The sequence below is a fragment of the Chenopodium quinoa genome, unplaced genomic scaffold (assembly GCF_001683475.1).
Source record: "Chenopodium quinoa cultivar QQ74 unplaced genomic scaffold, ASM168347v1, whole genome shotgun sequence".
Lineage (NCBI taxonomy): Eukaryota > Viridiplantae > Streptophyta > Magnoliopsida > Caryophyllales > Amaranthaceae > Chenopodium > Chenopodium quinoa.
Genome location: NW_018744469.1, coordinates 4,285,043 through 4,310,843, shown reverse-complemented (window position 1 = coordinate 4,310,843; position 25,801 = coordinate 4,285,043). Strand labels below are relative to the sequence as shown.

Genomic DNA, 25,801 nt, shown 5'->3' with positions numbered 1-25,801 from the left:
GGTGTAGACGACTGCATCATCTGTATCGGAGCTGTCGGCCTGTTGATTCTTTTTGGCCGACAGCTTTTTTGAGGAAGTGTTCCCCGTAGATTTCTTGACATAAGTGTCAAGATCACCTTGCTCAGCCAGGCGGTCTAGGTACCGCATGAGACTGATGCAGTCATTGGTGTGATGACCAACGTCATCATGATAAGCACAGATTTTATCTTGGTTCCGGTTGTTTGCAGAACCCTTCATGGGGACCGGCTTCTCAATTGAGATCCGTCCCTTTATTTCTTTTAGGATAAACTGGTTATCCTTGTTAAACACATACTTTGGGGAGTATGGTTTGAATTCTTTTTTCTTTTTCTGGGCCGGCTGTTTAGAGGAATCAGCCGCCCAGACCTCTTTTCTTTTCTCATCTTTGTTTGACGACTGTTTCTGTCGTCCTTCTCTTTTGTCGAACCTTTTCCCGTCCGACTGTTTTATCGTACACAGATCAGTCGCCTGTATATAGGCTTCTGCTTCAATCAAGGCCTCTTGAAGAGTCGCCACCCTTTTTCGAACCAAATCAAATTTGAAGGTAGACCCGTCTTTGAGACCTCTAAAAAAGTCGGTATAAGCTACCTCATCCGGTAACCCTTGAATCTGTATTCTCATCAGGTTGAACCGCCTGATGTAAGAACGAAGCCCCTCCTTCTCGCCCTGCTGAATCGTTCCCAAATCAAGGGTCGTTTTCTTCGCAGGGATGTTCATGGCGAAGTTGGAGGCAAACAAGTAAGCAAGCGTCCTGAAGCTGTTTACACAACCAGTCGGCAGGTTGCCGAACCATTGCTGTGCGATTCCCTTGAGAGTCGCTGGGAAACACTTGCACCAAGTGGGATCATCCAACCCTTGAAGGTACATCAGGTTGGTGAATGCCATCAGATGGTCTTCTGGGTTAGTAGTGCCGTCATAGGCGCCTACTAGTAAATTTTTTACTTTGGCCGGCTGAGCGGCGTCAGTAATTTCCTTGGAGAAGGCCGACGGCTGTTCACCAAGTCTAAGCAACCGTAGCTGCCAGTCCATAGGTTGGACGTTTTTTGCTGCAGGTCCACCAAATGGAGGTGGCTGCATAAAATACTGTTGTTGCGGCACAAATGGTAAGTTTGGTACCGCCTGGGCACTATGAAAGCCGGACTGACGGGAGGTGCCGCCTGACTGACTCTCATGGTACGACTGAGTATGCCTCATCGAGGCATTTCGCAAACTGTCTTGAAAATTTGAAGTAGAAGCCGACTCTGACAATCGGTCACTCTTCTTCTGCTCTAGCAGTAGCCGAGCATCTGTGAACGTTTGCTTTGACCCGTCCGCCTGAATATGACGAACCGGTTTCCTATTTCCTGTAGGATAACGGAATTTTGTGAAATCAAGGGCAGGTGGCTCTCGCTTCCTAGATTTAGGATGAGGAGTCGCCTCTCGCCCTTGAACTGGCTTCCTCTTCAGTGAAGTGGAAGGTTTCTTGGCCGACTGCTCCTTGACTGAAGCAGGCGGCTTCTTGTTGATCAACTCTTGAATCTCTCCCTTGAAGTCCCTCATGAAGGTCATGAGTTCGTTCCTTGTGATGGGAGCAGACCCATCAGTCGGCTGTTGCCGAGCAGGCGGTGCGCCTGCTGGCTCGCTTCCTGTTTGAAGATGCTCCCGTTCCCTCCTTTCGGTATGACGGGTACGTCGGGCCCTTAGGGTCCCGTCTGGAGCTGTATGAGTTTCAACTTCAAATTCACTTTCGGTGTCATGGTCCGACTGAACTTGAGGGTCGTTTAGGGGACGCCTCTCTTCAGGAGTCGGTACAGACTTGGATGCCATCTCTGAAGTACTCTCCCCACAGACGGCGCCAAATGTTTCGGGGTTTTCTGATGTCCTGCGGGAGAGTTACAATTCCGAGACTGGAACCGGACGCCTGTACCTGCAAAATAACGGAGACTCCTGAGAGCTCCGCCTCCAACGGTCAAGTTATTACCTGATTAAGGAGTAATTAATACGGAAATTAAAGTAATAAGATCTCTCTAGGTGAGAGTGTTTAATGTTGGTAATCTGCTTTGTTAGCGAGATTAGCCGGTTATTAGTGTCTTCCGTAACGTTTCTGTTCTGTTCCGTTCTTCAGGTGAGATTAATTTCTTGATCCCCTTTAATGAGGAGTAATTAAGTATTTATAGTCTTGAGAAGCGTGCCACTCTCTAGGTTTAGGGTAAACCTAGGGCTGACCGGGCCTCTAAACAGGATTGGGCCTTGTTGGCCGGTTTTCCCATTTGGCATGGGTGGACACGTGGCGTGTCTCAATTGGTCCGTAGAGGACGTATCTGTGATTGACACGTGGCAGGCTCCTATTGGCCTACGTGAAGGACACGTGGCGGAACCTGGTTGGTCCACTTGTCAAACGGTGATTGGTGGATAAAAATCCCCTAATCAGTCCCGACTCTTCACCTTCTGCTTCTCCCGCCTTTTCACCCAAGCAGCCAGAGTCCAAGAGATTAATAAAAAAATAAAAAAAAATAAAAGGGAGAGAGAGAGATCTTCACAGGTGCCACGTGGCACAGCCACGTCAGCACCTGTGAGGGGCAAATGTTTAGGGTAAAGATACCCTAGACATGTGGCCCAATGGGCTGGTGACACGTGGCGTATTGCCATTAGTCAACAGGGCTCCAATCCCCTGTTGACATGTGTCCTTGGAACCCTATATGGGGGACTTGTCTGTCCCACTATAAATAGTGGGACAAACCTCATTAATGGGGTATTCATAAATACAAACACAATTACCGAGCAATATTTATTGTGGAATTCTCCCAATCAGCGAGAAATACTTTACCATTTCCGTACTTTTACCTCCTGTACGTATACTAACTTGATCGTCGGAGGCGGAGCTCCTACCAACCGGAGTCTTCGTGATCTTGCTGGTACAGGCATTAGCAGCTCAGTCTCGGAATCGTAACTCTCCCGCAGGATACCTTAGAAAACCCCAAAACAGTACATGTTTAATTTATTTTTTTTTAATTTTTTATTTTGACGGATTTATTTACGATATTTTGATTACCCATTAATTGGGATTATAACCATATGTTTTAAACTAAACTATAACATGTTTTAAAGGCTTAAATATATTTTTAAGTAAGTTTATATTGCTATAAATTGTTTATTAATGGTATTTAATACACTTTGGTAATTATTGGTTGAAGGAGAGTTTGAAGTGAATGGTTTCTTGCAGTAATGAGAATCTTAATAGTGGCTTTGTCCAATATTTATTATAATCGATATTTTATTGGCCCGCTTATTATCAACCCGCTATTAACCATATAAAATGTGACCCTATCTAACTCGATCTGTAATCAACCTTAACCCAACCTGCCCAATAACCAGGTCTACTTGTCATCAAAAGAGATTACAAGTTATTTGTCATTTTTTATTTTAATAACTCTATTCTGTTTTGGTTGTCTTGATAGTCAACTCTATCTTCTACACGAATTGAGCTCGGCAAAATTCGTCCAAATCATGTAAACAATTATGCAGAACTTCATTACAATTAACTTAAGAGTAATACCACACTACAATAGAAGAGTTACCTCCACTTATCAATGGATAAAGCATAACACCAAGTTAGAATAAATTTTATACAAAGTGGTGAATGAAGCAGATAAACATAAAAAGGCGAGGTATAAGCCATACAAAAAAAAATCATTCACTATGTGATCCGACTTTCTACACAATAACCTTACCTGAGAGAGAAATGAAACCCGATTGCTTAATATCGAAACGCATATCTGGATATCTAAAACATATTCTTACAGACCTACCAAAAATGAATTGCATATGCTATTTGTTTCAGTTAGACTTTTCCTCTATGCACTTGGGGCACTTGCATCTAAATCCATAATCAGCCAGTAATTTCTGCCTTTCTTCATAGGGCAGTTCCTCGTCGATATATGAGATAGTTACCTAAAAATAAACAGAAGCCATCGTTTTAGTGTAAACACTCTCACCAGAACATCATCTCATAAGAAAAACTGAATGCTCCTGAGATTCAAACTACGACCGTTAAAGTCACTATACCTCCTCTCCTATTTCAATGGGACGTAGAGCAATTATCGTCGTTTGGCCATCTCTATCCTGTTTCTCAGCACAAAAAGCAAATAAGAGTTCAATTTGTTTGCCAATAAGATAGTTTAATAGTAATGTAAAGTTCTTGGACAGTGATTGACAAATGAGTACAAGATAAAGATTTTTTTAAAATAAATAAATAAATCATATTGTTAACTTTCAGACTTTAATTGGCAAATGAGGAGAAAATCCAAGTTATCTTCTTGATATACAATTGATGTTTATCAAATAGCAATGTAGTAAATAAATGCATAAAAACCACTTAAGATAGCAATTTAGCCCTAAAACCGATACTTGAAGTAGCGGTTTAGCCCAAGAGCTACTTGAACTTGCAGTTAAGGGGTAAAACTGCGATCTCAAGTAGCACTTTTGCCTGTGATATTACAATTTTACCCAAGAAGATAAACTGAGGCTCCCTCGCAAATGAGTACAGGGTATTCAAGACTAAATAGGGTATTCAAGGCTAAATCATTTGTGTCATGCATGATACTTTCTTTCTTACAGAGTTATTAGAACTTTCTAGGAAATTCTTTAAGGGATTGTTTGGTTGGACTATTTGGAATGGATTGGAATAGAGTTAGAGTCCATACCATCCATTTTATTGTTTGATTAGACAAATTTAGGTATAAAATCTCATACCAAGGGGTTCTAATTCCACCCCATCCCTCTGAAATCTCACACCCACCTTACCCTCTAAGATTCACAATCCTTTGCTTTAATGAATTGTAAAAACCAATCCAAAGAATAAAAGGTTTAGAGAAGTATGGGGTTTAGAATCCATACCTCCCTAGTATGAGATCCTATACCAATCCATTCCAACTTAACGAACCAAACGACTCCAAGGTTCTTACAGTTTAAGTCTAAATTTTGCTTATAAATTTTTACCACTCAACTCATTGTAAAGGATTTTTTTATCTTAAGCACCTAAAGATTCTTTATTTCATCTTTAGATTATTAGTTTAATATTTCGTCCATTCTTTTTTTCTTTTTTTATTCACTTTCCATTTTAATCTATTAGTTTTTGTTCTACTCACTAATTATATCCTATATTTGCCTTGTCTTTTTTACCATCTTATCCCTTCAACCCCACAATAAATAAACATTTCCCACTCTCTTACTTGATTTACCTTGGAGCTCAAGCCTATAGCTAACGAGCCTTTAGTTGCGGTACTAAGTTATTGACAAGGAGATTCTTACACAAACCCACCTTATTTACATTCTCTTTCTTACTTATCTTACACCTACTCGTCTTCTTAAATATTTTATTAAATAGTGTATCAACAATAATGGAATTAAACAAAAATCAAAAAAACAAAACAAAACAGAACAGAGTATAAAGTTTTACTTAATAGTAGGACTCTTAAGCATATACACTATTCTTGTGTTTAGTAGGCTATTTTAGGGTCTCCTTAGTTAATTTTTATCTTTTAGGGTTATAATGCCTATAAAGGCACACATAACATGATTTAAATATAAGATTATATTGTGTTTGGATTTAATCCTTGAGCATTGCTTTATTGGTCGTTAACCAAGAACATTTGTTAGCTAGCTTGTTGTGGCGTGTGCTCATTTTTTATTTAAGACTAGTAAAAGACCCTCTATGAGTCTATTCTGACAGGAATTAGAGTTCTATCAATTTTATTTTTTTTTTCAGTCACAAGATTCATTTGTTTAGTCACTTAAATTCACAAAAATAATTCTTAAACTTTTGCCTCAAAATTCAAACACTAAGTGCTCAAAGTTTGCCAAGAATAAACCAATCTTTAGTCGGTATTCTCAAAATAAGTTGGGTTTTTGATGAACTCAAAATAAGTCAATTTTTATAGAATATCTTCCAAAAATGAGTCAAAACCTATGGGGTTAGGAGGTAACCAGTTGGTTGGGTACATTATAACATGTGTCATAATGTGGTTGGTTCTTTTTTAAAATTTTAATTAAATTTATTATTGTTATTAATTATTACAAAATCTTTATTTATTTCAATTTAACAAAATACAAGGAAAAATATTTTTAAAAAAAATGGTAAAGTACCCCCACTCTCTCCGCTTTCCCCAACCAACCCCCCTTACCCTCCCCTGCCCCCACCCTGCCCACCTCCCCACCGGCCACCAGTAGCACACCACTCCCTTTACCCGCCTCCCCTTCCCCCATCTCACTACATCCCTTGCAGCCCCCTTCCCCCATCCCCATAATAATCAGCCAATGAAATGACGTTGATTCAAACAAGTACCCACATAAATCATCTCCTTAGTCCAACCTAGGGAGTATGCCCACTCTTCATCAACAAACACCAACTCAGCCGAGTCATCACCCACACCTTCCAAACTCGGCAACTCAACGATCTCACTAAGTCCATCTTCATGTCCATTAGGCCCAATAGGCCAATTAACCTCCAAAGAAGACGAAGACACCGCAGGCGACGGCGCGTGAGACTCCCTCGCGGCGCCAAAAGCAGCAGCAGCTTGAACATCACGTGGTGAATTTCGAGGTTCTCGAATTTTGGATACCCATTTGCCCCAAGCTCTTTTTCTCACCATTCTCTCCCACTCCTACCTCGGAAACCACTACCCCTCCCCATACCCCCAAACCACCACCCCTTTCCTTCCCATGCCCCCGAAATTACCAACCCCCCCTCCCATACCTCCGAAACCTTCACTCCCCTCTCTCCCCTACCCTCGAAACCACATTTCCCTCCCACGAAATCACCACCTCCTCCCTTCCCCACATCTGAATCAAATTGAAAAGAGGCTTTTGTAGTCAATTGCGGGACTAGCTCGGTGTTGGTGAGCGATGACCAAGGCTAGGAGAATTTGAGGTGGTTGTGGGTCTGGTTGGTGGGTGGTTTCTTTTTTTTAATTTTTTTTCCAAGGTAGGAATTGAAGGTTAAAAAAATAAAGCGAAAAAAAACTACCTACTTATATTTCTATAGCAGGTCCCGGCAAATAAATGCATCTGAAGTGGAGGGGTAGCAAAGGTCAACTTATTTTGAGTTAATCGAAAGCTTAACTTATTTTCAGAAGACCGACTAAAGGTGACTTAATTTTTAAAAAAAATCCTAAACTAAATGAAGTAGGAAAATTAAGAGATTTGGAATTAGTGCCTTATATCATGCATCTAGAACCACATCAATGAGATTATTATAAAATGGTATCCCTAATTTCCCTTTAATCCCAAAAGCTCACTTTCGAATTTAACGTGAAGCGGGTAATACGTAGTTTTATGATGGATAGGAGGAGCCTAAAAAACATATTACCTCCGCTCAAACATTAATAGATTCACGCTTGCCAATACAAAACATAAACTATTAATACCTATGGTTGTGTTTTAGTAAAGATTAAAAAAAAATATATATATAAAAATATACACATTGAAACAAATCCAACAAGATCCCCCATTCTTCCATATTAATTACAATATGTTATTATAAGGGGAGTATGAACAATGCCAAATTCCTAATATTGCAACTAAAGTGGAGCAAAGGATGTATATGACAATATTTCTTCAAACTATCATGGGAAATACAATCAACAATTAAAATTGTAAAAAATAATGTCCAAATTATGGGAAAAAAAAGGAGTAGAAAGGAGCATCTAAGAATTGGTTGAACAGTTGCATGGAAAACTTTTCATTACCAGCAACTTTACAGTAAGCAAGTCTAGATTAATAAAACAAACTAGTTACACATCATGTCAAACTCCTAAAATTTGAATTTATTCAACTTGTCTTTTGATTTCCACAAATCTGTAGCTTACTTACAAATGTTGACTATAAAAATAATTTTTGATATATTCCAAGTTCATAACTATGAAAACTTCATCTAGTTGAACCTTTTTTTTATATGAAGAAGAAAACTAAGTAGGAATATAATTTGGAAGCTAGGTGTACAGGTTCACTTATATACTACAATGTGTAATTATTACAAAACAAGACAAAAGGTAATCAAGATCAAGTTTCTTAAGGGATTTCTATAAGAAATTTTTACAGATGATATATCTTATAATGTGTTTACATATAACATATACTTGTACAAGGTAGTTATTCTAAAGAGCGAATTATATTAGGTAGATAGATATTCCTTTCTTTTATTCTATTTAGAAACAGCAACAAAATGAAACTAGACAACAAATTTTGTCGAAATCCAATGAATATATAATGCGAATGAGATTGATCAAGAAATATCTTACATTCTCACTCTTGAATGCCTTTGCATTTGGACAGCAAGAATGGTTCATACAACTCTGCAGAGGAAAGAACGCAGTTCCTACATGGAAGATATATACACGTTGATCTCAACTTTAAGAAGTAAATTAAATAAAATAAGATGCTTTGTAAGAGTTCTATTTTCTTCTTTTTCATTTATCCTATGAGCTTGAATGAGAAGGAAAAAGTATACAATTAGTATTACAATACGCATGAGACTTTTCAGTTCAATTAATGTTAGCATAAAATGCAAATCCAGGCCACTCAATTAGAAAGTTCAATATTTGCAGCAAATGCATAAATGACCTACAAAGTCCACTATATTATTCTTAATCCCCAGTCATTAAAATACACGTAGCCCACCTTGACAACAAATTGAGTAATCATCATCAAGGGCATCCAATATTGAACGAGTTACAGCTTCAGCTGCTTTCTGCGAAAATTTTCAAGAAAATAGGCTGTAATAAAGGAAATAATCTAACCTTTGGGGATCCTGGTAGATCATCTAATAAAGGAAAACAGGGCAATGTTTAGAAACAAGTCAGAAGCAGCATCTAACCTTTGGGGATCCTGGTAGATCATCTAAAAAGAGGAAATAATCTTCGACAGGAGAGGCCACAATCAAATCACTACAAATAAAAGAAATATTAGAAATGATGATTTCCTTTTTTCTAATTCATTTTCTGTTGTGGAGAGGGGTGGGGGGAGAGGGGGGGGGGTGGGGGGTGGGGAGGTATAAACAATTTTACTTACAGATTATTTAACTCAAACATGCCAATGATATGACCATAAATCTCCAGCGAGAATACTTAAGATTGTCAAGGATAATATGTCAAAAGTTAAAACGCAAAACAAGACTTATTCAAGCAAAGAGCAAGGATACGAGGTGCACACTCTTCATCAAATATGGCTGCTTTCAAGAGCTGCAGTGACTGGCAAGCATAGTATGACATTAGGGTTGCCTACTATAGCTATAAAGAAAAAGCATAGTAGTGTCAACACAATGCATGACTATCGGCATACATATATGTAGATCCTGGTTAGGGTGATGCTAAGCTGAACAATGTTAAGCTTCTTTAAAAAGAAAATAATAAATGACATTTTAGAACATGTTTTGAAAAAAATTCAGTTTCCTGACTTCATGCAATATTTAAACAGAAAATATGTCCATTAGTTAGCTGGGAAACGTTTTCCAGCAATATTGTTTTCCCTATTCTAGTATTCTCCAGAGTAATATAAGCCAGCCAGTGAAAGGATAGGTTTGGCAGAAAAGCTATTCTTCAAACAGTGGAAAATCATTTTTCCCCTAAAGGGAAGCCATGGCTTCAGTCATCTTCTTTGATAACACTCTCTCTCTCCACACTTTCTCCCTGCAACTGAATAACCTGAATAATTGAAGATACGTCTCTTTCCTTCTGAATTTTGGAACACTTTTGCTCATCTCTCTACTCTCTGATGAGAGTTTGCAGGAAGGAGAATTTGAACGGCGAATCATTTGCAGAACCTATCACCTTCTTATTAGATCCTTTGGGTTACAATTTGGGCTGCCAAAAACAAGGTTGGATCACAAGACAGGGCAGAAGATGGGCCTTTTTGGACCCATTGAAGACCGACAATCCACATGCCAACCCAAGGTTCATAACCCACCTCACAAGAATCCTTGGGACTATATGTGACCTAAATGCTAAAACATTAAAAACCTATCATAAGTAGGATTATAACAAGATGTAAACTAATACTTCTAAGATTACGGAGTAAAACTCTAGTATTCAAACGGTTCACTTATTTGGCGCCAAAGGAATGCTTAATCTTGCACATTAATTTTGTTTGATCATCAAGTAAAAGTGCATGTGAGGGACCCATACATAACATTACATCACATTTAGATTTAAAAATAATTTACACCAAGCCAATCAAAGCCTAAATGTATGAGGTTTTACTCTCAAAATTCATTGATAATCTAACATGGCCATATTAAATAGTAAGGATTGAAGATTACAAAAGCCCCTACACACAGCATTATCTTCTCTCTCATGCCTAGACCATTTTTGGTTAAACAAAAAAGGCCTCTCTCCAAAATGGGCAGAGAGTGGCTCTTTATAGCTGATAGCCCAACTAATTTTGAGAATTTGAGCATATCAAATAAGCATAACAATAAAAACTTTGATCTCACAGTTCCAACTTTATTTAGCATATTCTCATTTTTGATGTCCAAAAAGAAATCCATATAAATAAATAATAATGCAATGCTCTCTAGTTTTCCTAGAATAAAAAGACAGCTTATACTAGAGATCTCACAAATTATAGAAGGCATAGTTGTAATAAACTAACCTAAGGAGGGGCAATATGGGTAGTCTATAATAATTAGGTTGATAGTCTTAGTTTATTATAAATAGGGAGAGAAGAAAGGAAAAGGGCAGGAAGAATTTGGAATGAATGTTTTAGGAGAGTTGTGACCTCGAAACACTATTAGGAGAGTAGTACCTCAAGCCACCTTGGAGAATTGGAACCAAAAGATGCTAGTTTGTAAAAAGCTCTAACCTTTTCAATCAAAGAATCAATCTTTTTCTCTCTATTTTCCTGTTATTTTGTGTAAGTTAGCAGTAATTTCAGTCTATTACATAGTTGTAAGATGCAAATCTCACTTTCTGATCCACTCATATGATAAAATTTCCAAATCTTTAGGGCATTTGAAAGTCCTACGCTATAAATATGTGAACATTGAAATTAAAAACCCTCTCTCTGTATCAATTAATCTATCCATAAATCAGAACTGCTACCCTTTGATGCTAAAAACATCCATATAAGTCAAGACTTATCACCTAAATTAAACTTATATTGGCTGCAAGACTCCGAAGAGTCTGAACACCAGTAAATATAAACAAATCCTTTCAATTTTGATGACTTGGTTGAATAGCTCAGTGAGTACAAACACAACTTGAGGATCTTCACACTCAGTTGAATGAACAAAACAACTCTTTTTAAATGGTAGAAAAGATATGGCTTTGATACTATTGTTCCCAACTTACTACACTCTGTAATAGACTGAACTTCTGACTTAGTATTTTCTGATTTAAAGGCTAATAAAAAGATAAAAGCTTGAGTTTTTGATTAATAATGGCAGAATTTGATACAAAAGTGATAGGTTAATAGCTTAAGGCTATTGCTCACCTTGATAACTTTAGGTTATCACTCTCCTAAGTAACTTGAGGTTAACATTCTCTCAACATATTTCCTCACAATTAACATAATGTCCTACTGCATATACTATCCCCTATTTATACGAAGGCCAAGGACAACTAACCTAAAAGTACTCGACTTCCCAAATTGCCCTTCCTAGTGTTAGTCTATCACATTACCGCTCCCCTAAACTTCCACCTTGTCCTCAAGGTGGATAAAAATCAGCACTCGATTCACGGCAAAAGCAATTATCTCTCAAAGTTGATGAAGGAGGAGAATGACTTTTGAGAGTGGAAAGAGCAAGCTGCATATAAACTGTAGTGGTGAGTTGATGGGTTAAAAAATGGTAGTTGACAGAATGGGTATTGAAGGTTAAAGAAAGAATAATGGGCCTAAAGTCACTAAGCCCATCTTTTTGCCTTTCTTCTTTCGTAAAGGAAAAAGAAACTCTTAACTTAGTAAGCCCAATCAATCTCAATACCCCACTGTATTGACTTAGGTTGGTATGCTGGCAATTTCTCTGGTTTGAAGCACGTGACCACTGGCTGAATCCATTTGTAATATCTTCAAGTGGTATTACCATAGTGCCCTTAATAACAATTTTCATAATTGGCTTCCTCCACAAGCCAAAGAAGATTCCAGTCAAACCTCTACCAAAAGCTGCTCCTTCTGCAGACTTCAAGAAACCTCGTAACCACTCCTCTTGAATCCTTCCTCTTGCTCCATTTCCGCCAAACCTCCACCGCCGGTAAAACCACAAGCGAAATCACCACGCTTCTACTGCGTGAAGCCACCACGACCAACACCGTATCTGCCATGGAAGTTCCTGCGCCATCCCCCACCTTTTTCTCCGATGACCAAAAGCCCAGACCACCACCAGATCCACTTCCTCAGGCACCACCTTTCTCAAAATTTCCTCCACCCTTGTAAATGTTGCCCTTCTCACTAAAACCACCAGTAAAAACACTTTCAAAAGTGATAGTTTCACCACTAAAACCCCTAGCATCGCTAAATCCACCTGCATTCCCATCAGCTTGTGCGCGAGATCCACCACCAAACTCGCCGGCAATTTCACCTCGACCTCGACCTCCACCAGTAAACCAATCTCCGAAATCTCCAAGCCTACCACCATATTTGAATTCTTTTGCAAAACCCTTACCTACAATTCAACTCGCCATCCAGATCCCATGAACCACCAAATCTCCCATCGACACGGCTTGCCTCGCATACAACTCTTGGGTTGTATGTGAAACCCTTAGGTAAGTCATCTTTGAAAGTGCTCACCGCAGTGCTAGATCCCCACCCCACCTTGACTCTTCTCATGTACTACCTCGCTGCCGGACAGGAATCAAATTGTGCCGTCATCGAACAGAAATGGCGGACCAGAACACTCATAGAATGGTAGCCACTTGTGTTCACATTCGAACCACTGCAACGCTTTGCCGCAAAGCCCAATGATGGCAACCTTGAGCTTCTCCTATTCATTTAACTGAAAAAAATAAAAGTAATCCTCCATTTGGAAAATCTAGTCATCTGAGTTTCTTTCATTGAATTCGTGAATTAGAAGCTCCTTCCGGATTCTCTTCTCCTCCTCGAGATCCGAAATTTCTCACTCCCTTTTAAAGGATATGTGTTTAAATTCCTCAAGAATCCATTTCTTCATGAGTCATGCGCCACCTGTTCCACCAAACTGCATTGCTCAAATTTTTTTTTTTTTTTTTTTTTTTTTAATATCAGGGAGGTTTCCGGCGTAATAAATTGAACTTTTTAACTTAGTATTTTCTGATTTAAAGGCTAAAAAAAAAAGATAAAAGCTTGAGTCTTTGATCAATAATGGCAGAATTTGATACAAAAGTAATAGGTTAATAGCTTAAAGCTATTACTCTCCTTGATAACTTTAGGTTATCACTCTCCTAAGTAACATTCTCTCAACATATTTCCTCACAATTCACATAATGTCCTACTGCATATACTATCCCCTATTTATACGAAGGCCAAGGACTACTAACCTAAAAGTACTCGACTTCCCAAATTGCCCTTCCTAATGTTAGTTTATCAAAAATGTAATAGACTGGCTTTAGGAGGGGTAATTTGGGAAGTCTAGTATTCTTATTAGGTTATGGTCCTTAGCTTTAGTATAAATAGAGAGAAGGGGAAAGGCAAAAGATAGGCCGAAATTTGGTGTGAAACCTCTAAGAGAGTCATGGCCTCAAGACATTTTGAAGAGTTGTGAGCTAAACTCACTATTTCAGAGTAATAGCCTTAAGCTATTAACTTATCTTTTGTAACCTTTACACCATTATCAATCAATCTTAAAGCTTTCGTTTTAATTATTGCATTATTAAATCAGAAATATTAAGCCAGAAAATTCAGTTCATTACACTTGGTATCAGAGCGGTGTTCCTGGCGGTCCGGTGTCTGTAACTACCACTTCAAATTATTTGTTTTTAAAAAAAATGGTGCTTGATATCACTGGAAGAGAGGCATCACAGCATATGCAGAATTGGATCCAAGAGGAATTCGCATACATTTCCAGCAAGAGAGAGCGTGGAGTTTCAAATCTCAATGACGAGCGAGGAGTCTGATGCGAGCTTCAACTTCGTGAGTTTAATGGAAGGAATCTGGATAACTGGATACTACAACTAGAGGATACCTTCCAATTTTTCCAGTTAAATTAGGAGGTGAAATTGAAGGGTGCCATCATTGGGCTTAGCGGCAAAGCGTTGCAGTGGTTTGAATGTGAACACAGGTGGCTACCAATACGAGAGTGGCGGGTTCTGAAGGTAGTGTTGGTGAGTCGTTTCAGCTCGTCATCTTTAACGTTCTAGAAGGCATAACAAACTCCACACAATCAATTGAAGAGGAAACGAAGGTGTCATCTTAGATATTCTTCATAGGAGGCAGAGGAAATCACGAAGAGAATCATTGGAAATGTTCAAAGAGATTTGGAAAAAATCACTAACAAAGCCTCTTCTCCAATGAAGAAGCAAGAAGACTATCAAGCAAAATTGGAAGATGAAAATGCAAATAATGAAGAGGAAGATCAGGTACACCCTAGATTAGAAGATGATTAGGGAATTTTTGTAGGGGGTGTAACTGTTGGTAGTTTGGAAAACCATGAGTCCTTGACGGGGGTTTTGGAGGAGTTAACTCTAGTGGTAGGCTTGGCGGTATTGGGGATGAATTCGCTGGTGGAGGTCTAGGTAAAGCCGACGGCAAATTTGGTGGTGGACATCGTGGGCTTACTGGTGGTGTTCAAAATGATTTTGAGGGAAGTAGTTCTAGAAAGAAGCTAGTTGGTGTCTCAAGTGGTTCACCAGCACACCAATTTGAGAAGGGAGGTGCTGGAAGAGGTGGGTCTGGCGGTGGTCTAGGATTCTTAGCCGGAAAAGGTGAGTTTGGTGGTAAGGCCACCACTAGAAGTGGCCTAAACAGGAACGGAGTTGGCTTCGTGAAAGGCGGGTCAGTAGCTAGTGGGTCAGATGGAGGGCCTGGAGTTATGGCCGGGAAAGGTGAGGATAGTGGTAAGACCACCACTATCGGTGGCTTAAGTATAAAAGGAGGTGTCTTCATAAGGGATGGATTCTGGATGCAGTTTGCTTGAACAAAAGGATGTTGGTGTTTTTGGAATCATGGACGCGGAAGGGTTAAGAATGGTGATTTTTCTTTAACCGGCCAGAGGCAAAAACGGTGAAATTTGCAAGTAAGACGGTGCGCTTCTCCCAGGCGGGTTTGCCGGTAAAATTGAGTCGTCGTCATCGATGGTTGCAAGAAAGGGTGGTGGTTTCGCCGGTGGTTTTACCGGCGGTGGGGGTTTTGTTGGAGGTGGAGCAGGTGGGAGGTTTCAAGAGGGGTGGTTACTTTGTGGTTTCTATGGTTATGTAGGCAAAGAAGTCTTTGGCTTGCGGAGGAAGCCAATTCTGAAAAGTGCTAGTAAGGGTATTTTAGTAACACCATAAAGATATTGCAAATAAATTGAGCCAAGGATCACGTGCTTCAAACAAAACAGATTGCCAATGTACCAAATATAGTGGGTACTGAATGGGCTTACTCATTAGAAGCCCAACCTATAATTTTTTGGGGTGACTAACAAATTAAACTCTTCAAGTTATGGGCTTATTAATGTTAGGCCCATCCATCTAACATCAGTTTAAAATCCAAATTCACCACCCAATTTTCCCTCTATCATTCTTTATTTTAACCTTGAGCCCACAAAACCATCAACCTGTAGACCTCCTCCCAAGACGTTCCCCCATTTCTTTAGCCAATGATTAAACCAAAATGTTCATTGCAATTTGCCCTACCCACAACCAACTAATCCCTAGTCAACGAAGACCAACTCTACCCAAAATTCAATGATCTCTCAGGACAAGCTTTCTGCAAGGGGAGCCCCAAACTTTCAAAAATGAACAGAAATCCTCACTGCAGTTCGCTCTCGCTTTTGGCACATTCATGAGATGCAACAGTGACCATTGTTGCCAAGGTCGGAAATCAACGACCGCTTATTATCCACCTTGAGGACACAAGGTGGAAGTTTAGGGGGCCGGCAATGTAATAGACTGGCTTTAGGAGGGGTAAAATGGGAAGTCTAGTATTGTTATTAGGTTATGGTCCTTAGCTTTAGTTTGAATAGAGAGAGGGGGAAAGGCAAAAGAGAGTCATGGCCTAAAGCCATTTTGGAGAGTTGTGAGCTAAACTCACTATTAACTTATCTTTTGTAACCCTTCCACCACTATCAATCGACCTCAAAGCTTTCGTCTATATAATTGCATTATTTAATCAGAAAATTCAGTTCATTACACACTCATGGCTGATACTATTTATTACAAACAAACAACAGAATAAACCTTCACAAGCAAGAACAAGCTCTTCCTTCACAAATAATTTAAGTTATATGATAGGATCAAAAAATAAAAAGAAAGCACCATGCCAATGATGTAAGAGATAAATCAATTTATGCATAAAATTAAAAAATTCAAATTGTAAGACTACACACCTATAGCTCATAAAGGACAGTCAAATAATCACACATCCTTCATTCATTATGATCAAGCATTAATTAATGAGATTAACAATCAGTTCACTGTTCTTAAAATTGGATGACAAAAAAAAAAATATTAAGCCCCAGGCTAACTAGATCCATGAAAATAATTTTAGATCAATTAGGCACAAGGAACCTTTTTTCAAGTCGTACAAGCATTTCATGAAAAATCATGTAAACATTTAAGGCTTGCAATTCAAAAGGTTGTATAGGAAGCACTTAACTAAAGTGCATAAAGTTGGCAAGTGATAACCTAATCCCTGATATATATATATATATATATATATATATATATAAAAAAAAAAAAAAAAAAAAAAAAAAAAAAAAAAAAAAAAAACCTAACTATATACATTGCGGCTTTGGAAGACTTTGGTCTTGTAACTAAATTTATATTTTTGGCACATATACAGTGACTGTTAGAAGCACAAAGATAAGAAAGGAGTTGGTCTTGTCACCCCCACCCCACCACACACACACACACATCACAATGACAATGACAATGACAAAGACTTTCAAGTTTTCGATGTTTTGCAGCTTTTTTCACCCCCACTCCACACCCTCACACACAAAGACTTTCAAGTTTTTGATGTTTTGCAGCTTTTTATCCACACACACACACACACACGCACGCGCGCACACACACACACACACACACACAAAAATCAAAATCATAAACTTTCAAGTTTTGGGTGTTTTACAGCTTGTTTTCTCAACTATGTTGGCTAACTGCTTCTAGATTTCCAAATAAATATCAAACCATGCCATTACTACAGCTTTAACCCTGAACCAGCCTAAAGTTTCGCCACGGATTTCAGAGGATATTCCATCCCATTATTTGAGAACAAGTTAGTTGATCCATTATCAGGATTTATAAGGAATACAAAATTTCCTATTGTTCTACTGCAAGAGATATTATGCATAAATTTTACTGTACTCCTACATTTATCGCAAAATTTACATACAGCTTTACAAATAAAAACTGTACCCTAGAAAGCACAACTATTAACATGTAACATAAAATCAATGGCTTTATTTACAAAGTTATTTAAATACAAAAAGGATTACCTCAAATGCAAGCTCTTTAAACTGCAATCTAAATGCAACTTCATTGCATTTCTCAACATCTTCAGGTAATGCAATGCAATCCCACCACCTAAATTTAAGGCATAAAATATTGTTAGTCCTTCAAGACATTCCAGGAATGATTGCAAAACATTAGACATATCTACATCATCATCTTCTTCTAAAATTGATACTAACATCTTTCATATATTCAGTAAAATTATGCTAGATATGCTTGCAAAGAAGTTTGTGACCCTGACTTTGGTAAATACAAAATGGAAAAAACAAAAGGTACGGAAAAAATAAATAAAATAAAAAAAAATTGCATATCCAAGTTTAATTCTTCCTATTGAGTTTGCAAAGCAAATTAAAGGATTTACATATAATGACAAGTATAACAATAGGACAAAGAATTTATGTTGCACAGAAAATTGTTCTGAGGCAATAATCACAGTACCGTGCAAGATATTACAAGTTCAAATTGACAACTCCAATCTTGTTCAAAAAAAGAAAAAAAATATATTGTATACAGAATTACAGACTACAAAGACTAATTTACTGCCACATGAGTGTTTTAGAGGGTTGCATTGCATAGCGTAATAATAGTAAGTAATAATTATTACTCCTTTTGTCCCTATAATATAGGCCACATTCGATTGAATATCATTTTTAAGATTCTGAGTTGAATACCATAACTATCCTTTCACAATGTGTTTACATCACCATCATATCAATGTAGTCTGTTTTAGAATTTTGAAAGGCTTAGGGTACTATCAAGGGTCATATGCAAAACTGCAAAAGTTTAAAAAGAATTTATCATTTAAGCTTTCAGTATGTTTATTTATAAAGTAAAATAATTTTCTTAAATTAAAACAGTCTTCCAATTACAATATTATTACCTTCTAAGATAAATATTGCATGAAGAGATATTTCTCAAGGACTGCTTTCTTACAAACTCAACAATCATAGTCAGTCAGAATTCATTATGTTCCAAACTCCAACATAGTTCTCAAACCTTCAAAACATCATACCCAGACATAGATATGGAACACACAGCATAATTATTTCAGATCTTAAATGACTCCTTGATAGTAATTTATCATCGAATACCTAGAAAGTAGTCTAATTGACAGATTCAAGATGTCTTCTGCATCAAATTAATAGTTTAATGGGGATAATATTGATCAGTACCACTTGTTTCTAGTACCTTCTCTTGTACCCCATAGAGAATGGCTTCCATGCTTCCAGAAGTAATGATAAGTCAACTGGTGCATCACTCGAAGGTTTACAGCCTACTTCTTTGAGACGAGCTTCCTTCAACTTCTTGTATCTCAGACTGGTCATAGCAATGACCTGAAATCCAGTACCGGGAAAAGCAAATGACCTTAGTAATGGTTAAACACCACCACCTTACACTAAAACAGTGAAAAAAAAAAAAAATACATTCAAATCAGATTTTGTAGGAGAGGAATATATTTTGTAAATTTTATCGTTTCAATACAATATTCTGTACTCTGCATGAAATGATAATAAAGATATCAAGCAGCCCATGCTAAACTTGGACCAAGAACCAAAGGGTCAACATGTGTTAGACATACTTGGGATACAGAATCAAAATGGGTGTGGATCTGGGTATTTGTCCGTCAAAAATTAATATTAAGGACACAGGAAGTCGTTCAAAGAGTCCACGCACTTACTCAAGGCATCAAGAGATGGGACTCAATTGTAGAATTGGATCTAAGTAACACATATTGTGACTCTCCGAAAAGATTACGATGTTACACATTCTTTGAGATGTTTATCACAAGTCAATTAAAATTAAAAAATACATTTGCAAAGCTATTCCATGTCCCATTCACTTACTGCTATTTGCCAAAATTATATTCTCATTTCTTCTAATATTTTCAAAGGCCGAAATTAAGGAATTCTGTAGGCATAGATAAAGACTGTTGAGAACAAGAGACCCCTCAGTTCGTTGATTTGGTGTGTGCCTGTTTGGTTCAACTTTTTACTTCTTTCCCTATGTTAAATGAGCTGAGCATAAATAGTTTCATAAGCTTGAATTCGGGTTTGGTGGGTGGGGGTGGGAAACTCTTACCTTGGCAGCTAGAATAAAGATGTCATTAGTATCTGCAGTATTACAAATTTGAGAGGATAAGTTGGAAAGACAAAAAGGAAAAGAATCACAAAATCAATAAATCAAGAGTCTTACGATTTGCATGTTCTACAAACTTGGACAGTGATTTCCGGCAAGCAGACTTCGAATTCTCCCCGATACAAAGCAAAGAATGACAGGTTTCCCAGTCAATCTCTGCACAAGATTTACTGTAGACAGACATCATTAGATATCAAGTGGTATACACAAGCAGCTGTGAGATGAGATTAGTTATATACAAGTACAAAACAGTTTTTGGTTGGTCAGCATAAAATATGTACTGGTATCAGGGCTGTTGGATTCTTTTATGATATGACTATATGTCTGAGTCTTGCTCCTCAAAATTCTTCAACAAAATGGCTCTACCTTTTTCACCGGCAAGAGGTCTTTATATTAATATGATCATAGAACATTGCTGTAAATATATTATTATGTGCATTGCTGCTATATAATATTATAATTTAATCAATTAGCATAAATTATAAGGGGCAAACACAGATAGGCACAGGAAGAAAATGGTTTACAACATAAATTCCAACTTGTTAACGATAAGCCAATAGTATGATCCATACACCATACCCACCAAAACCCAATTTAAGTGTGATCCTACTATTAATATTATAATCAACTAACAAAATGCTTTTCAGCTATTACTGATCATTCTCCTCATACTGTTGATATTGTTAATGCTACGACTTGTGAACATAAACCTTACCTATTCTCCTCATACAAGTTCAAAAATATCCTATTTTACTAAAATAAGGTTTGGGCATTACCTGCAGTAGTACTCTTCTCCACAACCACCAGGGCAAGGATATGGTGATGGCAAGGAGAACTTTTCAGTGTAGGGTAATACAAGTTGGCCACCCATTAGTGACTCAATAACTTCCTGAGAAAGTGGAATCCTGTCCTTTGAGTTCGAAGCAGAACACTCTCCTAGATTAGTATCTTCTAGTTCACAAGAGCCATCTTCCCCATCAGAAGAGTCACTATGGCATTGATTGCTAAAAGAAGCACCTAGTCCTTGAAAATAGAGTTTTCTCCCAATTTGAAGTTCAATTGAGCCTATGAAACAGAAGCAAGAGCCACATACAAAACAGTCCATCTGCAAATGGCAAGATTAAGCACTAGTGACTTATTTTGTAAGAGTATTAAGCGGATCAGAGAAACAACATCATCGGTCACATCAATAAGACCTTGTTGGTAGAGTGCTGTGAGCCCACTAGCATTTGGTCTTTCAGCACAAGTTCTCCGTCTTTGAATTCAGCATCAGCATATACTCCTGCAGTATATATCATGAAGATATGACATCAGATTTGTATAACAAACAGAAATGCAACAGTAATATATAAAAAAATTGTATGCTTAACAGAAGCATACAAATAATTAGGTTGGCAATATTGGCATTCTACACAACAAAAATACTCAAGAACCAAACATTAAAAAATCATATGTTGCCCAACTCATTAGACCAGCTAAAAATATGGCCAAACATAAATAATAAATTATACTTGTATATCAATTCTTCTTTACTAATATTTTACATGAGTCATGAGAAAAGATAAAGACCGACATATAGATATATATATGGTCCATCGAAACAAAGTCTTCTTGAGAAAATTAGTAATTTCATTGGCTCAGAGAGGTTAGGAGTCTTAGGACTGCTGAAGGTATAGTACCTTAGACCTAAAAGCTACATACTTCTTCCTAATTATTTTGCTAAAACTCCTTTATCATTTGTCCCAACTTAATTTGACCATTTTTTGGCAATGGTCAAAAGTACACTGTTATATCCTATCACATCTACCTTTTTTGTTATGATAACATTTGATAACTAACAACTATTCGTGGTGTGTGTGTGTGTTGGAGGAAATGATTGAATTTGAATATTCTAATAAGATAATATTACTTCCCTTTTTGAAGGTTGTAAACACTTTTCGTTTTCACTAATTTGATAATGTTTTTTACATTTTTTCTATATTTCAATTTTGACAAACCCCTTTGACTACCTTAGTACCTTACCCCTCTTACCCGCACAATATTTACACTTTTTCACTCATTCTCCCTTTTTTATCTAACTTTTCCTTACACTCATCTATCGTTTTACACTATTACTTTATCCACCATTTCCCTACACTCCCACATCAACACTCTCTCTCCAACTACCTTAATTTGCTTTTAAACAAAAAATGTTATGTTCAGAATGGAATGGAACATACATTGGACTGAATTGGTTTTAATAAACCTTCTTCTCATTTTATTGAAATAAATACCTTTTGCAATTTTTATGATATTCAACTACGGAACTACCTTTCAATAATAATAAATAATTTTTAAAACCTTTCATTTATTATTATATTTTTGGAAACTCAATCACAATACCACATTATAAAGGTTTTCAGCTTACCACGACCATAATATTAAGTTGTGACAACCGTAAACCATCATATTGCCTAGGAAAATGGTATAAAAACTATTGTCATTATAATAACCACAACCAATATTTTTGAAAAGTTCAACACAAGGAAGTATGCCACTCAAATTTAATCCACAAGTAGAATTTTGATTTCTTTCCAAAGGAGTAAGTAATAAAGGGGATAATTTCATTCATGGAAATGAAAGAATTAAGAACTAAACATGAAAAGCTTAACAGCCTAGTACTTTTCTTTCGTTAAAATGTGCCCAAGTTGCAATGAATGTAAATAAATAAATTGCCACATTGTAATTATTAATAATGACAAAATAACTCGCAAAATTTCTAGGGTAATAAAAAGCCAAAGGAAGTATTGTAAGATGACGTGTTATAGAGAGTTTATTTATGAGACGGAAAAGAACTTAGATAAGGAAAAATTCATCATTGTGTATGAGTTGCACAACAAACCACGACATGAAGTTATTTCTAAGAGCATCTAAAATGGTTGTAATTCTACCTTGACCATTGGAGTTACAATGGAATATTAGCTATCAGACAATAGAAAGAAAAATGGTACCTAACCATTGATTGACAAGTGGAGCACATTTAAATAGAAATATACTCTTTCCGTTCCTTTTTATTCTTTACTTATTCGGTTTAAGCGTTCCCCTTTTTTTTATGTTTCGTTTCATAAAAAAAGTAGAAATAAAATTGAAATCTCACTAATTTTAATTTAAAATTAGAAAGATTCCAATTTTATCTCCTATTCCATAAAACATGTGACCATCATTAACTGTATACCCATTGAAACCAAGTTTTTTATAAATATTTATTTACTACGTATTCAGTATTTTCGTTGCATCTTTTGGGCTCTCTTTTAATTAAAGTAACCACAAAATTTGTGTGCATGATACTAACGTAGAGAATAAAAAGGAATGAAGGGAGTAGTAACTAAAGTTTAAGGTACAAACTAGGTAGAAAGAAATTAGCTTGAAATATAATGTGATAATTGAAGATGCTCCAATATCAAGCAATGAGGTCGTTTCTTATTTAGATAAGTCACTATAACTTCACTTATTGGTGTATAAATTATTGCCTTGCACCAATAAAGCCCCTTGAATTGTATCACATCATTACATGAATTACACAAGCTTGAAACCTCTCAATCTCCCATCATTCTTAACAAAATTTAGTGTTAAATTGTATACATGTACTAGATTGCAAAATAAATCAAATTTATCACTTCATTCTTTGACAATTATAAATCCCATATGAACAATAATCCAATCAAAAGGACATAAGAAAGCTAGTGTATTCTTCATTGTTCTCCACTCCATTTAACTCAAAAATCATCCTACACCAAATTTTTGACCAACGGTCAAATTGGAGTATATAATTTCATGTGGCAGGGATAAATAATCTTGTGATGCTACTGAGTTGTAAAAGGTTTAGTGAGACAAATAGATCTCCATGTTGCACAACAATGCAATAGTTGCAACAAAAAAGTACTTGATTACAACACTAAAACTGCGCATAAAACAATGCACATCACCATAGTGGAAGTATGAAGTATCAATAAAGTTTTCATTTTGCTACTTGTATAAATACATACATACATACATACATACATACATACATACATACATACATACATAAATTTATCACTTTGGAGTGTGTGTCTTAACTTTAAAGTAGAGTTGTCAAAAACTGCCCAATCTAATCCCAAATGGACCAAAGCACGAATTTATTATGCACGAACACGATGAACCAGCATAACCCTAATAAGCCTAACTTACACGACTCGACACATCAAAATCCATTCCAAACTCAACCTAGACTCCTGATTCCACAACTCAACATGTTATGAAGTACATATGAATAATTAAAAAAATAAAAAAAAAAAACAACACATTTGAACCCTACTAAGCTCACTAGATTATTTACTAAGGTATTCAAGAAACACACCCCAAAAAAAAAAAAATAATAATAATAAATAATAAATTTGCAGACAATCTAGATATATGACAACTGAATGCACCATAAAAAATGAGCATAAAAAAATTGCAAATAAAATGAAATGAAAAGCAAATAAAAGTTATAAATTTACCCTTTCCAAGTTCACCATCAACTTTAACTTTGAGTCCATGACATGGCCTTGATGCTACCAGTTTATCAAAATATTCCTAACAACCCACCAACAAATGTCAAAAATTTACACTCACTGTTTATCAAAGTCAAAAAGAAAAAAAATCCAATATATATTTAGGGATTATTGGTACCTGGGTTTCGTGAGCAGGCCCGTCCCTGAGGAAGGGCAGGAGGGGCGGCAGCCCTGGGCCCAGGGAAAAGAGCTCTGATTTCATAGTTGAATCCTAACATTAAAGTGTTGTGCAATACATTAGCAACCAAATTTGATTCAATTATCTCATAATTTTAGGGATATTTGATATGATGATAACAAATTCAAACAACTTACCTCAGAAGCTGCTTCAATGGGGGATACAAGAACTAGATTCAACGGAGAACGGCAACTGCGCTTCAATGGAGAACGTTGAATACGCTTCAACAGAGCAATTCAATGGGTTGGACGCCTTGGATCCCTATTAAAAGCCATGACCCGCCACAGTTACTAATGGGTTAGATCCGTCTAATAAATAAATGGGCTAAGTCTTTATACGATCGTCCAATTAAAGTACGGGGTTTAGAGTAAACCTGTTTAAAAAGTACGGAGTATTAGTTTATCTTTACACTTTCATTTCTCAAATACTATTTTCACACACCAAAGCTTGTATAATTTGTTTGTAAGTTTTTTTTTTCATTTTTTTTTAAGTTTGAAAACGGCTGATGTTTGGGGTAAATCCCCCCCCCCTATGCCACGTGGCTCAATGTCGTGCTGACACGTGGCAGCCCTTCAATGACCCATTGGGATCCAATCGGATGCTGACACGTGGCATTGTAACCCTAATGGGGGAGCAGATCTTCATCTGCTATAAATAGAGGAAATTCCTCATTTATTACACATTCATAAATACATACACAAGAACCGAGCAATATTAATTGCGGAATCTCTCTGAATTAGGGAGAAAAACCCATTTACCTTCCGCACTTTTACCCATCCGGAATCATACTAACTTGATCGTCGGAGGCGGAACTCCACCCAACCGGTTTTGTGGTTTTGCAGGTACGGACGTCAGGCGCGCATTCCTAGAATTGTAATTCTCCTGAGGGATTTCAAAAAAAACCCGAAACATTTGGCGCCGTCTGTGGGGAGAGTACTTCTGAGATGGCATCTGACACTGTACCGCCTGTAGTGGGCAGCCAGCCTACGGTTGAACCTGAGGTCCATACGGACCATGACAGTGGTGAAGACTACGAGGTCGACACCTATGTGGCCCCAAACGGGTCATTTCGAACAAGACGCACCCGTTCCAAAGAGAAGAAGGAACGGGGCCAAGAAAAAGCTGGTCCCAGCAACCCAAGCGGCAAGCACTCTGGGCAACCCCAGGCGGCAGAGGGCACAACCCCCGTCACCAGAGACGAGCTCATGAAATTCATGACGAGTTTCAAGGGGGAAATAAAAAACATAATTAAGAAGTCAACTGGCTCAAACAAGGGTCAGTTGACAAAGAAGCCTTCACCC

At 37.2% G+C, this 25,801-nt stretch overlaps 1 protein-coding gene across 1 annotated transcript; it reads right to left on the bottom strand.

The window, feature by feature from the left end:
• Positions 1 to 3,540: 3,540 nt before the first annotated feature.
• LOC110697581 (histone-lysine N-methyltransferase ATXR2) lies at positions 3,541 to 25,095 on the bottom strand. Its single transcript, XM_021874956.1, has 16 exons — positions 24,638 to 25,095; positions 24,441 to 24,533; positions 24,269 to 24,344; positions 20,945 to 21,030; positions 20,525 to 20,853; positions 19,806 to 19,918; positions 19,692 to 19,723; positions 18,801 to 18,946; positions 17,597 to 17,684; positions 9,194 to 9,242; positions 9,064 to 9,118; positions 8,870 to 8,939; positions 8,674 to 8,743; positions 8,295 to 8,371; positions 4,063 to 4,119; positions 3,541 to 3,948 (listed from the first exon to the last, which is right to left on the bottom strand). The coding sequence occupies exons 2-16, from the start codon at positions 24,522 to 24,524 to the stop codon at positions 3,835 to 3,837; spliced, it is 1,446 nt and encodes a 481-aa protein (XP_021730648.1). The 5' UTR covers positions 24,525 to 24,533; positions 24,638 to 25,095; the 3' UTR covers positions 3,541 to 3,834.
• Between the last annotated feature and the right edge of the window lie 706 nt (positions 25,096 to 25,801).

Excerpts from the sequence above, each read along its gene's own strand:
- LOC110697581 (XM_021874956.1), bottom strand. The coding sequence starts at position 24,524 with ATGAAATCAGAGCTCTTTTCCCTGGGCCCAGGGCTGCCGCCCCTCCTG. Across the intron at positions 19,919-20,524 it reads GGAGAAGAGTACTACTGCAG|TAAATCTTGTGCAGAGATTG; the intron begins GTAATGCCCAAA and ends GTCTGTCTACAG. Across the intron at positions 18,947-19,691 it reads TCTTTATTCTAGCTGCCAAG|GTCATTGCTATGACCAGTCT; the intron begins GTAAGAGTTTCC and ends ACTGGATTTCAG.